This window comes from Aulonocara sp. 'chitande type north' Nkhata Bay, linkage group LG11, assembly GCF_057382095.1.
Source record: "Aulonocara sp. 'chitande type north' Nkhata Bay isolate Kocher_YH1m ecotype deep benthic linkage group LG11, A_spYH_male_GT1.1, whole genome shotgun sequence".
NCBI classification, from domain to species: Eukaryota; Metazoa; Chordata; class Actinopteri; order Cichliformes; family Cichlidae; genus Aulonocara; species Aulonocara sp. 'chitande type north' Nkhata Bay.
The window spans coordinates 25,392,910-25,406,876 of record NC_141354.1 but is presented as its reverse complement, the minus strand read 5'-3'; the positions used below and the strand labels follow the sequence as shown (position 1 = coordinate 25,406,876).

General features: G+C 39.1%; 1 protein-coding gene across 4 annotated transcripts; it reads left to right on the top strand.

The window, feature by feature from the left end:
- The first annotated feature begins 1,748 nt into the window (after positions 1–1,748).
- On the top strand, positions 1,749–13,754 carry znf384b (zinc finger protein 384 b). 4 transcript variants are annotated; one of them, XM_086311366.1, is made up of 11 exons: positions 1,749–1,883; positions 4,787–4,841; positions 5,172–5,239; positions 5,328–5,556; positions 6,004–6,117; positions 8,970–9,124; positions 9,209–9,300; positions 10,028–10,252; positions 11,698–11,865; positions 11,978–12,056; positions 12,176–13,754. In XM_086311366.1, the coding sequence occupies exons 3-11, from the start codon at positions 5,174–5,176 to the stop codon at positions 12,866–12,868; spliced, it is 1,821 nt and encodes a 606-aa protein (XP_086167492.1). In that variant the 5' UTR covers positions 1,749–1,883; positions 4,787–4,841; positions 5,172–5,173; the 3' UTR covers positions 12,869–13,754. The 4 variants fall into 4 exon arrangements, with proteins under 4 accessions (XP_086167492.1, XP_086167493.1, XP_086167494.1 ...); XM_086311367.1 differs by lacking the exon at positions 4,787–4,841 and having other exon boundaries at positions 1,750–1,883; positions 12,176–12,334; positions 12,479–13,754; XM_086311368.1 differs by lacking the exons at positions 4,787–4,841; positions 10,028–10,252 and having other exon boundaries at positions 1,750–1,883; positions 12,176–12,334; positions 12,479–13,754.
- Positions 13,755–13,967: the final 213 nt, after the last annotated feature.

Genomic DNA, 13,967 nt, shown 5'->3' with positions numbered 1-13,967 from the left:
TTACTGTTAAAATTCTGTCTTCAAAAACCTAGGAATCATCAAAAGATATATATGTGGGATATATTTTCTTTATTTTTGAATTTATGTATTTTGGACTGTGTCGTGAAATTAACACAACTCATAAAGGGATCACTGTAAACGTTGCTGTATGCACTGGTAAAACTGAACAAATGATCTAAAAAAGTGAATCAAAGTGTAAATACACACAGTGCCGGTTCACCCTCTTGAAGAGATTTATGGAAGCTTGTTTCAACTGCTGTATTTTCTTTTCTTCTTTTTTTTTTGTTTCAGAGCTCAGTTGAAAATTTGTGTTATTATCTAAAAAATAATTTAAAAAAAACCCCTGATAAATCAGTGCTTCCATGAGATTCCTCCAATAACCGTTTATCAAAACTGCGCTGTCAAGATTGCTTGAATGACCACAGATTTCTTTAAAGCTCTCTTAATACTGAGAGAGCATCCAGGTGTACCAGACCTCTTTCCAAAAAAACTCAGTTGGTTCATTTTAAAAACATGTTTATAAACCTTTTACTAATGAAACATCCCTCTGGTAACATTTCAATTCAATTCCGTTTTATTTATGTATCTTCAAATCATATCAGCAGTCATCTCAGGGGGCTTTATATTGTTGGATAAAGACCCTAAAATAATACAGAGAAAACCTCAACAATCAGATGATGCCCTTTAAACACGCACTTTGTGAAAGTGGGAAGGAAAAACTCTCTTTTAACAGGAAGAAATCTATAGCATGACCAGGCTCAGGGAGGTACACCCGTCTGCCTCGATCGATTGGGAGTGAACAAAAGACACACTTTGAAAGAGAGACAGAAATTAATAAAAACAAATGATTAAATGTGGGGGTTTTAAGTGCCACTAGCAATGTTATAGCAATGTTATTGATAAATATTTCAGAAAGGTAATAATTTGGAAGAATAATTTTAGGGAATATTACCTTTAAAAATAACCTTTTGGGAACAAAAAGTTTTGCCGTTATGGACAGTGATAATATAGCTATTTAAATGTTTGCTGCTGCTGTCTTGGCCAGATCTCTCCTGAAAATTGCCTTTTTTTTTTATGTCAGCGACTCTTACCTGGATACACAAGGATAAATGAATGTCTCTTTGTCATCTCTCATGTTCCGTCTGGCTCAAAAGGAGTTGATATCATTCATGAGAGATATGTTTGACAGATTATAGGCCAACAACTCATTTACAACAGTTTAAATACCAGAAATTACTTTTTGTCAGGAGATCCCTTTTTGCACGACACCGGTTCTGGTCCCCAGGAAGAGTGACAAAGTAAAGTAATCATGTGTGTATATTGTTTAATAATGGAACAAAGTCATTTGAGTCTAGTGCCTCACAAAAAACCCCAAAAACATTAATTGGGCAGACCGGTTCTGGCCCGCGGGCCGAGTGTTGGACACCCCTGACAGTACTGACTTAATTTATATTTCTGACCACAAGTAAACGCACCACTGGGGACTTATTCACTTGGTAAGTAAAAGCTGGCATGCGATACAGTGAAATAATTATTTATTTGTTTATTTTACTGCTACCACTACTACCACTCAAAAAAACACGACCAGCTGATCGCGGACTTTTTAGATTTTTTAAATTAACTGCCTGACAGAAAGCGGAAGTGACGTCACTGCACACGCTTCTTTTGTCTGACAACCTTATCAGGAGGAAGTGAAGCTCAGACGAAGCGACTGGCTCACCGGAGGGAAAAAAACGAAAAAAAAAAGAGAGCGAGAGAAAAAAAAAGAGGAGGAGGGGGGGAAACTTCACAGATTCACTGGAATTTGGACAGATTTGGAAACTGTGTCCAAACTATCCCGGCCTGCTGGAGCTTCGCGGAGGAAAGCGGAGTCGTCAGCTCCGGTAAACGCCACTCTTCTCCACGCAGTCGGTAGTAAATTTTGATAGATTCGGTCGACTCTGCTGCCGCCTCTCCACCCGTCCCCACAGCCGGAAGTCTGTGAGGATGGTCTATTTTTTTTTCTTCGCTTCAGTTTTTTTTATGCTTTTGGTTTTTTTCATTGCTTTGCGTTTATTTTTTCCCGAGCGGGAAGGCAGCACAGGCTCACACTGTGTGTCTGCTAAATGTATGTTAATCAGCACGTCGGGCCTGAATAACTGCAGGATGCACGGAGGCCAAATGGAGACCTGCTGTAGATATGCGCCTTACATTGTTCCGATATGTGGCGTTTTATGAAAGTTCATGTTTTTGTAGTTCTTTTAGGTCTACTTTATTCCGCAGAGCAAACTTAAAGCTAAGTAGCTGGATGTGGATCCCCTTTAATGCCGCTAAATACTGACATATAGGAAAGCGGGCAGGAAAGTTTAACCTCATATTATTTAATAGTGCTTTTTAACACATCTGGACGCTTAATCAGAGCTGCAGTTATGGAATTACAGCTGTATGGAGCCAAACACTTGCACCCAGACAAGGCTGTAATAGGCAACCAAACTAAAAACTAAAAGTGGGTGTGACAATACATGTTAGTTACACGGAAATAATAAAAAGTAACACAAATTCTCAACAAAACAAAAAAGAAAAACTAAACTAAACAGTATTTCATATATTCCTTAATAATCTGAGTGCAATAGGAAATATAAGTTACAAGTCTTCACTTTTAGTCTTTTCTGATACGTTTTAATTGTGAACACATTCAGTATGTGGGATATCTGTGCACACGTTTAGTCGAGTGTTTTTATTGATCTGAGCTTCTAAAATTCTCCCTTGTACAAACATCCCTTGTATTCTAATAGATCAAAACATTACTAAACATTTTCCAACAAAAGAAACTAAAATGTAACCAGCAAACTTAATATGGAAATTAATGAACAATAAGACAACAAACAATTAAGACAAAAGTAAAAGCTAATTGAAATATCTCTAACGACTCATCCATGAGACCAACATGCTAGTTTTGCTTTTCTTATCATATAAATGTACCAACTATCTCAAAAATCTATTACATTAATCTGACAAAAAAAGTAGTTTCTGAATTATTGACATCTCTTAAAATCCCCCCAGTATAGCCTCTGTAATATTAAACTTCATGAAAACAGTGATGCGGTACAATTCTGTTTTCTTTTAAGTTAGAAAAATTGGGTGATACCCACATGTTCATGGATTGTCTTATATGTTAAAGATCCTGGAGAAACAATGTAATATCGAATTTCCCAGAGGAACCCACCCGAGGGATTAATAAAGTTCTATCTTATCTTATCTTATATCAAGCTGATAAACAGTGTATTACAGTACCATCTATATTACTCATAGACAGCAGTATCTCGCACTGGTTCAGACCTGAACCTAAAGAAAATTGTATTAAATGAAGCTTAATTAAACATTAATGCTTATGAAGTGAAACTTTTAAATCAACAGAGACTCTTTTGGGATTTTTAGTCTGAGCAACAGCACATTTTCTTCTGCGACATAATTATCTCATTAATTAAGAAAAACAGAATCTTTCTCCCCCTTTCTACTTTTCCCTTTTAAACTGTATCTGTAGCAATAACACGTCACAGGAATGAGCCTAGTGCTTCCCCAAGAGACCCACACCTTCAGGGACCCTTTAAAAAAACCTCCACCCTCACACTGGGGAGTTAGTGTCTAGTAATTTGATTAACTGGGTCTTTTATTTAGTGCCCACAAAAGTTTTTGCCAGAGCCAAAAGAAAACAAACAGTGGGAGTGCATGTATTTCTACTCAGTAATATACAAAGCTCTTAACTGTTTTTTTTTTTCTTTCTTGAACTGGAAAACACCCTGTCAACCAGGTTTTCTTACAGTCTAAATATTTCGTATCACAAAGGAAAAAAAGCAGAAGTGTAAGTTATAAACTTCACATTGGCCTCATTCAGGGCTGATTTTGACCCTGGGGCCATATCGGCATAGTTAAAGTAACCACAGTGCTTCACACAGGACAAGTGAATCAAACCTGGTTACAGGTGAGAATAAAACAAACAAACAAACAAACAAAAAGTGTCACCACAGTGTTAGAACCTCCATCGTGCCGTTAAACAACCCCTCAGACTCTTTGCAGTCATTTGCTGTGAGTTTCTTTAAAATAATTTTGCCTCCTATTGATTTTTGGAGGATTGTTTTGTTTTGCTTTTAGCAGCCAGAATTACATGAATTTCATTTCTCTACTTTAGTTTCAATGTCCTGGTTTGGCTTGTTGGTACACTGAGGTTAGAAGTGAAACAGTCTTTGCTTTTTATTCTAAAACATGTCACAACAACATGTGCTGCGTCAACACACTTTGTCTGCTTTACACCCGCCCCTACGGTGAAGCGACTGATATGGCGAGGCTCTTTAGGTCCAACCTTATTACCTGATCCCCATCTCGAAGAATGTCAAGATTCAGATTTGTGGTTTTCATTATTTCTCTTGGTTTTGCTAACAAGGTGTATGTTCTTAAATTAATTGGTGCTCTGCAGTGTGCAGTCAGCACTCAGGAAGCCATGTCATATTTTAGGAATAAGGTGCACAAATGAACTGAGAGGGTTGACAAACCATTACTAATTTTTGTTAGAAGGCCCGGAGGCCTCCTAACAGGAAATCCTTGTAGTGGGTGAGCCCTTAAAACAGTAATGCATTGATCTGGTATTTGTCTTGTCATTGATCTGCAGGAGAATAATGTAGTACATGCTCTTTGGTGTGGGAAACATTTCATTAAGGTCTTTCTCATTAGACATAGAAACACACTGCATGAGCATTTTCACTACAATTTTTAATTACTCTAGTAGAAATGTCTTCTCTTTTTTTTTTAGTCCTAATGTACACAAGCAGCTGTGAGGGAAACAGGCTCCACTGCCACTTCATTAGGTACACCTAACTCAAACCAATGCTTTTTTTTTTTTTTATTAATAAGCTATCCAGTGAATCGTAAAGCTAAAAAAATTAATTTTCTGTTAAAATAGTTTTATCGATGGGTCCTCCCTCCTACTTTGAGTGTTTTAATGTTAGACTAAATGTCATATGGCACAATGCATGTACCATTATTACAAATGTCAGCTTCCAAATCAACTCTAAAGTTAGACTTTATGTTTTATATATAAGATACATTTAGCTCATTTTAATAAATAATAATACATTCTAGTGTTGGCCAGCTGTGATGGAAAGTTTTTAAATCTTGCTGCTTTTGTGTCGTTGCAGAAATGATGGAAGACTCTCATTTTAATTCATCATATTTCTGGTCCCCAGTCCCGACTATGCCCGGACAGGTTAGGCTACAAAATAATTTACTGTTCAATCAGTTGATGACGGGGAGAGAATGTTTCCGTCAAAGAAAAATCTCCTTTCTCCTGACAGATTGAGAATGCCATGTTCCTAAACAAAGTAAAAGAGCAACAGGAAAAAAGCGCTTCCTTCTCTGCTTCCCCTGCATCTCACTACCAGACGACTCTTCTCACCATCCCCACGCCTGGGGCCAAGACAGATGGAGGAGGCCAGGCTGGTAGTGCGGCGCACCTCCACCCTCCGCACAGCACCCAGAACATCACAGTGTTGCCTGTCCCCTCCACAGGCATCATGACAGCAGGTGGGCTTGTTTCTGTGTTTAGAAACCTTTAAGCGTCTCTTTCTCAGTTTTGAGGTTGAAAGACTTAACATATTTGGGGATTGAGTTAAAAACACTGAAACACCAAATATTAAGGCCGTATTTAGATCCCATACCCTCAGTTTTTGAAGTATAATGTAACAGCAGTGTGTTAAATTATTTAGGTTATGAGAACAAACTTTGTAAATAGAGAAAATGGGAGTAAAATGAACAATTAATTCAAGGTTTTCCTCAACTGAGACAACTTTAGCGCTGTATTACAAACATTCTGCTTTGTAGTGCTATTGTTACACTTGGAGATGTAGATTATAGTTTAAAAAAATGCCTTTGGCAACATGTTCTTGAAGCTGTAAATTGAATTCCTCAACCTCAGTGACACTGCTCATCTTAGACAATTTCTCATCTCTGCTCTTGTCTCTCTCTCTGCAGCTGGTCTGGTGATCACGACTCCTCAGGGAACTCTAGTCTCTCCAACCTCCTCTCAGTCGTTTGTGTCCGGCCATCCAGCAACAACCATGATTGTTTCAGCACTCCATTCTTCAGGTGAACAGCATGTTATTATACACACACACTGGCTAACTTGTTTCTAAGTACAATATTGTTACTATGTAAATGATTAAAACTTATATGGGTGGATCAAACAGTGTTATAGATTTACTACGATTCAGAACTCAGGGTATTGTGTAAAGCCTGGTTTATGGTCACCTTATTGGTTTTGGTATGTGTCGACTGTGATGCCGCTGCAGCCCCATGGCCGTTACTTACTGGCGCTTCAGTGTGCACTGAACTAGAGATGGCACGATACCACTTTTTTATGTCCGATACCGATACCGATATCATAAATTTGGATATCTGCCGATACCGATATGAATCCGATATAGTGTTTTTTAATCAACAAAACTGTTTTTTAAATATCTTGCTGCATTTTGTATAAGTTCATACTCAAGTTTAAAACAACAACTACACTAAAGCTATTCTGTTATACCTGTATCCAAAAAAAATATTTCATAGTTCAGCAATACTGATCAATCTAATAAACTTAAACCTACACCATCCTCCCTATTCTGGTATTTTAAAGAGTACTTAGCGTAAATATTAAGCAACCTAACTAATAGGGTTCCAACTCCCAGCAACAACAAAAATAAATAAATAAAAAATAGGGAACCACCCCTCACGCTCCACCTCATGATGCTTAATCGACGTAATCAACCTTAATTTGATGCAGTGTGGAGAAAAAAAATGCACAGAAATCAATTATTTTTCAAGAAATATTAAATAGATTCAACATCTTTCTTCAACAAAATTGCAGACTGCACAGATGGTACCTTCCCAAAGGAAAAAGTACTATAGCTTACTAGGGTATATATATATATATATATATTAGACTTAATAGTTACTATATACAGTAATGGACTTCTATTCATTTTGCATCAAATTAAAACTTTGGCTGTCAGATAATTATTTATTAAAAGCTAGACATTTTAAATGAGAATAAGAAAGAAAAGTATGTCTTTGTGCCCCCTTTTCCCTGTTAATGCCCTATCGGCCCCCCTGGCTAAACTTTGCTAGATCCGCCCCTGCACAGTTACCAGCCGTCAGCTACGTAGAAAAAGATCCTCGAGTAGAAAGTAATAATAAATACATTCTAACAACAGCTGATCAAGCTTAAACGTGCTGCTGTTGTTCAGCCGCTGGTTTCCTCTTTCTGGTGCAAAGTGGGCCAAAAGCAAACAAGAGAGACGGACTCCCGACAGAAAAGCCGATCAGCTGATCGTTAAGCAGTTTCATGATTGAAGTAGCAGCAAGAAGAGGCAGTCGCTCCATATATCGCTTGTTAAGCTTAACGCAGGAATGCTTTACAAACATTCAGAGATGGACTTACACACTTGCTTTACTTCTCTCGGGATAACTTTGTCGGAGATGAAATGCCGGGTTGCTAGCGAAGCTCCACATGCTATCCAGACCACCGACAGGTCCCGCATGCCACAGCCGCTCTATCACGTGATGCATACTGCTCGACGTGCTAACGTTCTGAGGTGAGTTACGGCGTGTTGCAAGTTTTGTGAGGTGCTTTCGTGATATTTAATGGATCGGATTACATTTTTTATTTTTCTCCGATATCCGATCCAGTAATTTAGGTCAGTATCGGACCGATACCGATACGTAATATCGGATCGGTCCATCTCTACACTGAACTCGCTGAAGTCCTCTCCTAGATAATAGGTGCAGCAACTTTTCATCAGTGCTGGTACATGAGTAGAAGAATTAGAAAGAAGAAGCTAAGAATTCATAGAGATTTCTCCAGAAAGTCTCATTTTGAAGGTCTTGCTGCAGCTCCTTCTTTGTAATCTGAGAATGTCTGAGCTTTAGTATATATCATTGAGACCAGCACAGTCGTATATATGTATGTACAGTATATATATGTATGTCGATGGGTGCGCTAAAGGCCCATTCTCTTCTGAGCTACCAAATGAAGTTTCATTGTGTGAACACGTAATGACAATAAAGGATTCTTATTCTTGTGTCTTCATAGCTTCTCAGCAATGCTGTGCACACTGGGTTACAAAAGTTGTCAGGTGCACGACACACTGAAACAACACTTAACATGGTTTGTGCTTTTAGCACTTTCATGAGGGCTACTATAATGAGCATAAACCAGGTTTAATATGACTAATCACTGACTGAATCCCTCATCTGTGAAATATTTTGGCTTTTGGGGGGCATTCATATGTTCTCTTATGGAGCTATTGAGACTATAAAAGAAAATTCTTACACTAAAAACTCAGGAGACAAAAATGTCTGAAGCATTTAATGATGACTTGATTACCTGGAACATGATCAAACCTGACTGAGAGTCTTTCTTGCAGTGCTAAGTTAGACTTTGTTCAGGCTGTTCGTAAATTACATCTCTGAGCTATGAACACATCTGTGTCCTTGTCCACAAAGCACAGAGTGATCTGATGAGTAGCAAAACCAGATTATTTTATTACTAAGCCTGTGTCAGTGACTTATGGTTCTGTCTTTTTAAGTAAATTTATGTCTTCCAGTACAATAGATGCTGTTTGAAACTGTTAATAAATTATTGGTGTCTTTGCTTTTAGAAAACAAACATAAATACAGATTTTCAGTATGAAAAGTGCCCATATTTATAAAAGAAGCACATCAATTTTGATCATGTGTCTGATGCTGTCCAAATGTATTCACATGTCGATTATACTGAAACACATTAGACTTCCTTCAGCATCTTCTGGTTTTCAGTTTGATGTCAATGCACCTACAGACCATTATGTAGATGGTATTTAAATATGGGATGGAATTATTACAAACTTGTTCCATCTTCTGCTTTCAAAACTCTGTTCCATCATCTTAACCTGTGACTGTCGATCTTCTCATAGACAAAAAAGAAGCGGACGGGAATCCACATGTGGTTGTGATGCCAGCGCCCTCCAAACGAGGGAGAAAGAAGAAGACCACAGTGTCTCGGGTTGGTCCTCTGGGCATGCCGGGAAATGAAACTGTAATACTGGCTCATCTGACGCCAGGTGGCCAGGTAAGAGAACAGCTACAGATGTGAAAAAGGAAGCGTGATGCAACGAACTGCTCATTAAATCAATTTTAATTTTATTATCAATAGGTGACAACTTTGCAGCATCATGCTAGAGATCCATATGATCTCTCAAATGAAGACGAAGACCATGCCTCGAAAGATAGCACGAAAACATACAGGTATTTATTTATTTGTTTAATGTTTTTAAATACTTGCTGCTCATCTCCATTTGTTCTTGCTCTGGCTGTGAAATGTGCATACATCTGTTTCTCTGTTCACTTCTGGAAATTAGCATTGAGATTTTCAGCTTTTGTAGATGACCTTGGCAGTGCTGGATATTAGCGTCTGACACGCCGACTCCTCAGACAAACACTCTTCACTGCATGTTGTGGCTGAACACACCGGCTTTGTGATGGATGCTTAATTCTTTACTAAAAATGTATTTGAGAAAACAAATACATGCTTTGTAGTTGCTCTCTCCGTCTGCACACACTGGACACAAACCTGTCTTCTACTCTCCCCTTTGTCCTTATATAGCATGCTCTTTGAGCTGTGATCTCACTTCTGTGTCCTTCTCTTCCTCTTTTTTTATAGTACCTGTGTACCTTTCCTCCTCAGTTTTCACTGATTTCTCCCTTGACATTTCACTGTGTTGTCTGGTTGTGTCGTCTTTATTTGATTTAACCCGCCTTTGTCTTCATTGATTTTTTTTTTCTTTTTTTTTCTTTTCATTTTCTGTGATATCTTATTTCTCTCTGTGGGTCATTGCTCCATTACCCTGTCTCCTAATCTTCTTCTGTCCCATCTTCTCTCTTTTTTTTTCTCCTCCTCTTGTACATCTCCCTCTTCTTCCTCCTCCTTGTACTTCCATCCCGTCCTTCCATTTCTCTGTCTCTACGCCTGTAGGTGCCGGATGTGTGCGGCGACCTTCTTCAGTAAGTCTGACATGCAGATCCACTCCAAGTCGCACACAGAGGCCAAACCTCACAAGTGTCCTCACTGCGCCAAGTCATTCGCCAACTCCAGCTACCTGGCCCAGCACATCCGCATCCACAGTGGGGCCAAGCCTTACACCTGCTCCTACTGCCAGAAATCTTTCAGGCAGCTCAGTCACTTACAGCAGCACTCACGGTACTACAGACCCCCCCAACCCCATTACCCACCCATACCATATACCCTGTTCTCTTAACTTGTCCTGCTAAGACCCCTCCTATGTTCTTCTCCATCCTGGTGAAGACAGTGAAGTGCAGACCATATTACGTTGCCTTGTGGATGTTGGCTCGCATGTTGCCAGTTCCATCCAGTGACCTTTTCAGCATATTAAAATTCAGATGACACCTTTGAAGTCTGGCCTTTGGCCGTAAATTTTTTTCTTTTGTTTTTTTCCCCCCTGCCTTTGTTTCTGTCTTTGCTGTGTTTGTGCAGGTCTTGCTCCTTTTTGCACTGCACCTTCTGTTCTTCTGTCTGCATGTGCTGTCATGTCTTCCGACACTGCTTCTTCCATAAACACACATACCTATTTCAAATCTTTCAAAGTAAACTTCTAAAAAATAAAGTTGACAGTATTGTTGCTCTTTACCATTGTACAGCCCTTTGTGTTATTGATTTGATGGTTCATATCTTTGTCAGTGCTTTTCTCACCTTCAACACTCAATAGTGATGTTCTGCCATGCTTTGCTTTCATGCTCTGTTATCCTGTTTGTTTTATCCTTTTTGGGGGGCTGTGCTCGTATCAATTTTCCATCATTTCGGGAAGCACGATAAACTGATACATTTGTAAAACGTGTATTTATTATTTTATTGTTTTAAAGGGGACCTGTTATGCTTTTTTTTATTTTCCGGCATATGTATACCATTAAAATGCTGGATTTTCATATTAAACAAGTGAGTGTAAGGTAATTTCTATGAGGCAAAAACACAGCTTTTAGACTGTTCTTTTAGTTGTAGATACTTTGTTCAACTCTTAGCTCTGTATGATATCAGTGAGAGTCAATATCCATAAAGTGGTCACCTCAGGGACACAGCTCTGGCAAGGAGCATAGATTCCCCACCCACCTGCTGTTCAGACCTCCTGTCTGATGGAGAAAATTGACTGAAGGGGAGAGAGAAGGAGATAAAACGACTTGTTTCAGACAGCTGAGAGGCTGCATCAAGGGGCTGCATCAGACCTGTAAGGCTTGAAAAGCTACTCATGTTAAATTCAGCATTAGCTAAAAATTACATAACATAATGGGTCCCCTTTAATATAATCTCTTGTGTTTAAATCTTAAGCATCTAATCGAGTTGGTCCAGACAGATAAAATTGTTAAATTTGTTGGATGTTTGTGTGAATTTTGTAATTACTGCTGGCCGTAATCAGTAAAGCGTATTTTGTTGGGGTGTTTTCTTCAGAATTTCCAAATGTTTCATTGCTCTGTGCTTCATCGCCGCAAGCTTTAATTTCCTTGTGTGAGATGTTTTTCCCTGAAATGATAAATTAAGAGGATTATCTTAAAATGAGGCTTTTTTTGTCTTCAGTTTATCCTTACAGTCCTGTTTTCATTTCTCTCTTTTACCATCTTATCTGCTCTCATCAGGAACCACACAGATGCAAAGCCCCACAAGTGTCCCCATTGTACCAAGTCATTTGCCAACTCTAGTTACCTGGCCCAACATATCCGCATCCACACCGGAGTGAAACCCTACACCTGTTCCTACTGCGAAAAGTCCTTCAGACAGCTGAGTCACCTTCAGCAGCACAGCAGGTAAATCACCCACTGGTCTAGGGTTTCTCATCTCCTTGCGGTCAGGTTAGGTCACCGTGAAAGTGATAGGCGCCCGTGTTTGTACATGTGTGTGTTTTTGTGTTTTATTCAGGATTCATACCGGAGATCGGCCATACAAGTGCAGTCACCCAGGCTGTGAGAAATCCTTCACGCAACTCTCAAATTTACAGGTGTGAATGAGTTTGGTTCTGTTCTTATGCATGGAGTGTTTGGGTATTAACTAACTCTCAAAACATTTCACTGTATTGTTATGCCTTTTTTTCCCACCAATAACAATTTTTTCCCCTAGTCTCACCGGCGTCAACACAACAAAGACAAGCCTTACAAGTGCCCGAACTGCAATAAAGGATACATAGATGCAGCGAGCCTGGAGGTGCACATGTCCACACACACTGTCAAACATGCCCGGATCTACTCGTGTGGTCTCTGCAACCGCACTTACACTTCAGTAAGACAAATGTCCATTTCTGAAGAGCATTACTACATGCAACACTATGAATCGCCTCACTGGCATCAGACACCTGGCAGCTACTTTACACCGTGTAGTCATGTCTCCACTGTTTCCCCTCTACCTATCCTCCCTTCATCTCAGGAGACGTATCTGGTGAAACACATGGAGAAACACAACCCAGAGCAGTTGACTGCATCAGCAGTCATGGCAGCACAGCCGGCACAACAGAACCAAAGCCAGGCCCAGGGCCAGGCTGGAGCTCAGAGCCGGGTAGAGAGTGCAGATGGAGCATCGAGCCGACCTGGAGGAGCTGGGAGTGGAGCGGCGGGCAGGGGCCAGCAAGGACAGAGCCAGAGCAACTACCCTCAGACAGAATCCATCTCCTGTCCGTTTGACCTCCATCAATATAAGACGGTGTCTGCCAACGACATCCAGTACAAGTCAGTCAGTGTGGCGGACATTAGTACCCACAAGGACCTCTGTCTCACTGTGTCAGCATCCACCATCCAAGTGGAGCATCTCAACTCTTAGAGAAGATGAAAGGAGAGAGAGTGGGAGGTTGGCAAGCTAAAATTTATTCATAATAACAAGAGATGGAGGATGAAGAGTGGAAAAATTAAAGCAATACTAAGATGATGCAGAAACTTTGGAACAAATGACTGTGCCTGAATGATTTTTTTGAGGCAGACAGGAGAAACGATACCATGACACAATAAACTGAAGACTATAATTTTAGTTTTATTTTTTTAAGTTTTATCTCTTCTTTTTTTTCTTGCCTTGTTTGATTTGTTTGCTTAGCTGTCCAGTCTGACGTGCATGTGAAGGCTGCAATAAAGTATGTTTCAGTCCATCACAGTGATGGTTTTATAATAGGAAGCATCTAAGAGATACTTCACTTTACTATTAACACCTCCTGCTCTTCCCTACAGATACAACTGTGGCCATCTCAAGTTATTGACTTTCTTTTATTGAAATTAGTAGTTGACTACGGAAGTATTTTTTTATACTTTCATACAGAAACTTTCAGTTTTTACATCAACGTTATTAACTCTGCGAAGTTATAACAACGGATGCTTGTGATCCTTTTTTTCTGGAAAGAAAAAATAGCAATCACATATATAAAGTTATATCCTACCAGTTTATAAAGTATGATTGCGTGCTTAAAGGTTATGGTAAAACACATAATGTATTTAAATCGATTTGCAGGCCTTCACGTAACCTTTGAGAGAGAGTGATGAGCCTGTTCATGTAATCCAGTTGTACTGCTTTGTATGTATGTCCTGAAAGTAGTGTTATTCAAATGTGCTTCTGCTATTATACTTCCATAGTAACAACATTTATAACACTTATTCATAGACATAATGACTCATGAGATTTTTTTCTGCTTATAATAAAAATAAAACCCTCTAAGTGATTACTTCTTTTTAATTTTTTTCTACTTTATTACCTTTTAAATTATTTTCATATGTGCTGTAATTGCTTTATGGGGGAACTTTAACTTTTTATCCTTTTTCCCCCAATTCCTTTCACATAGTCTTTATTTTTCTTAAAAAATAAATAAACACATTTATGTTGTTTATTTTATGACAATCATGCCCGTGGATCAGGTATATTTGCTGGAATGTGCAAA

Coding starts and splice junctions, on each gene's coding strand:
- znf384b (XM_086311366.1), top strand. CDS start 5,174: ATGATGGAAGACTCTCATTTTAATTCATCATATTTCTGGTCCCCAGTC. Junction 6,118..8,969: donor TTCAGCACTCCATTCTTCAG/GTGAACAGCATG, acceptor ATCTTCTCATAG/ACAAAAAAGAAGCGGACGGG. Junction 9,125..9,208: donor ATCTGACGCCAGGTGGCCAG/GTAAGAGAACAG, acceptor TATTATCAATAG/GTGACAACTTTGCAGCATCA.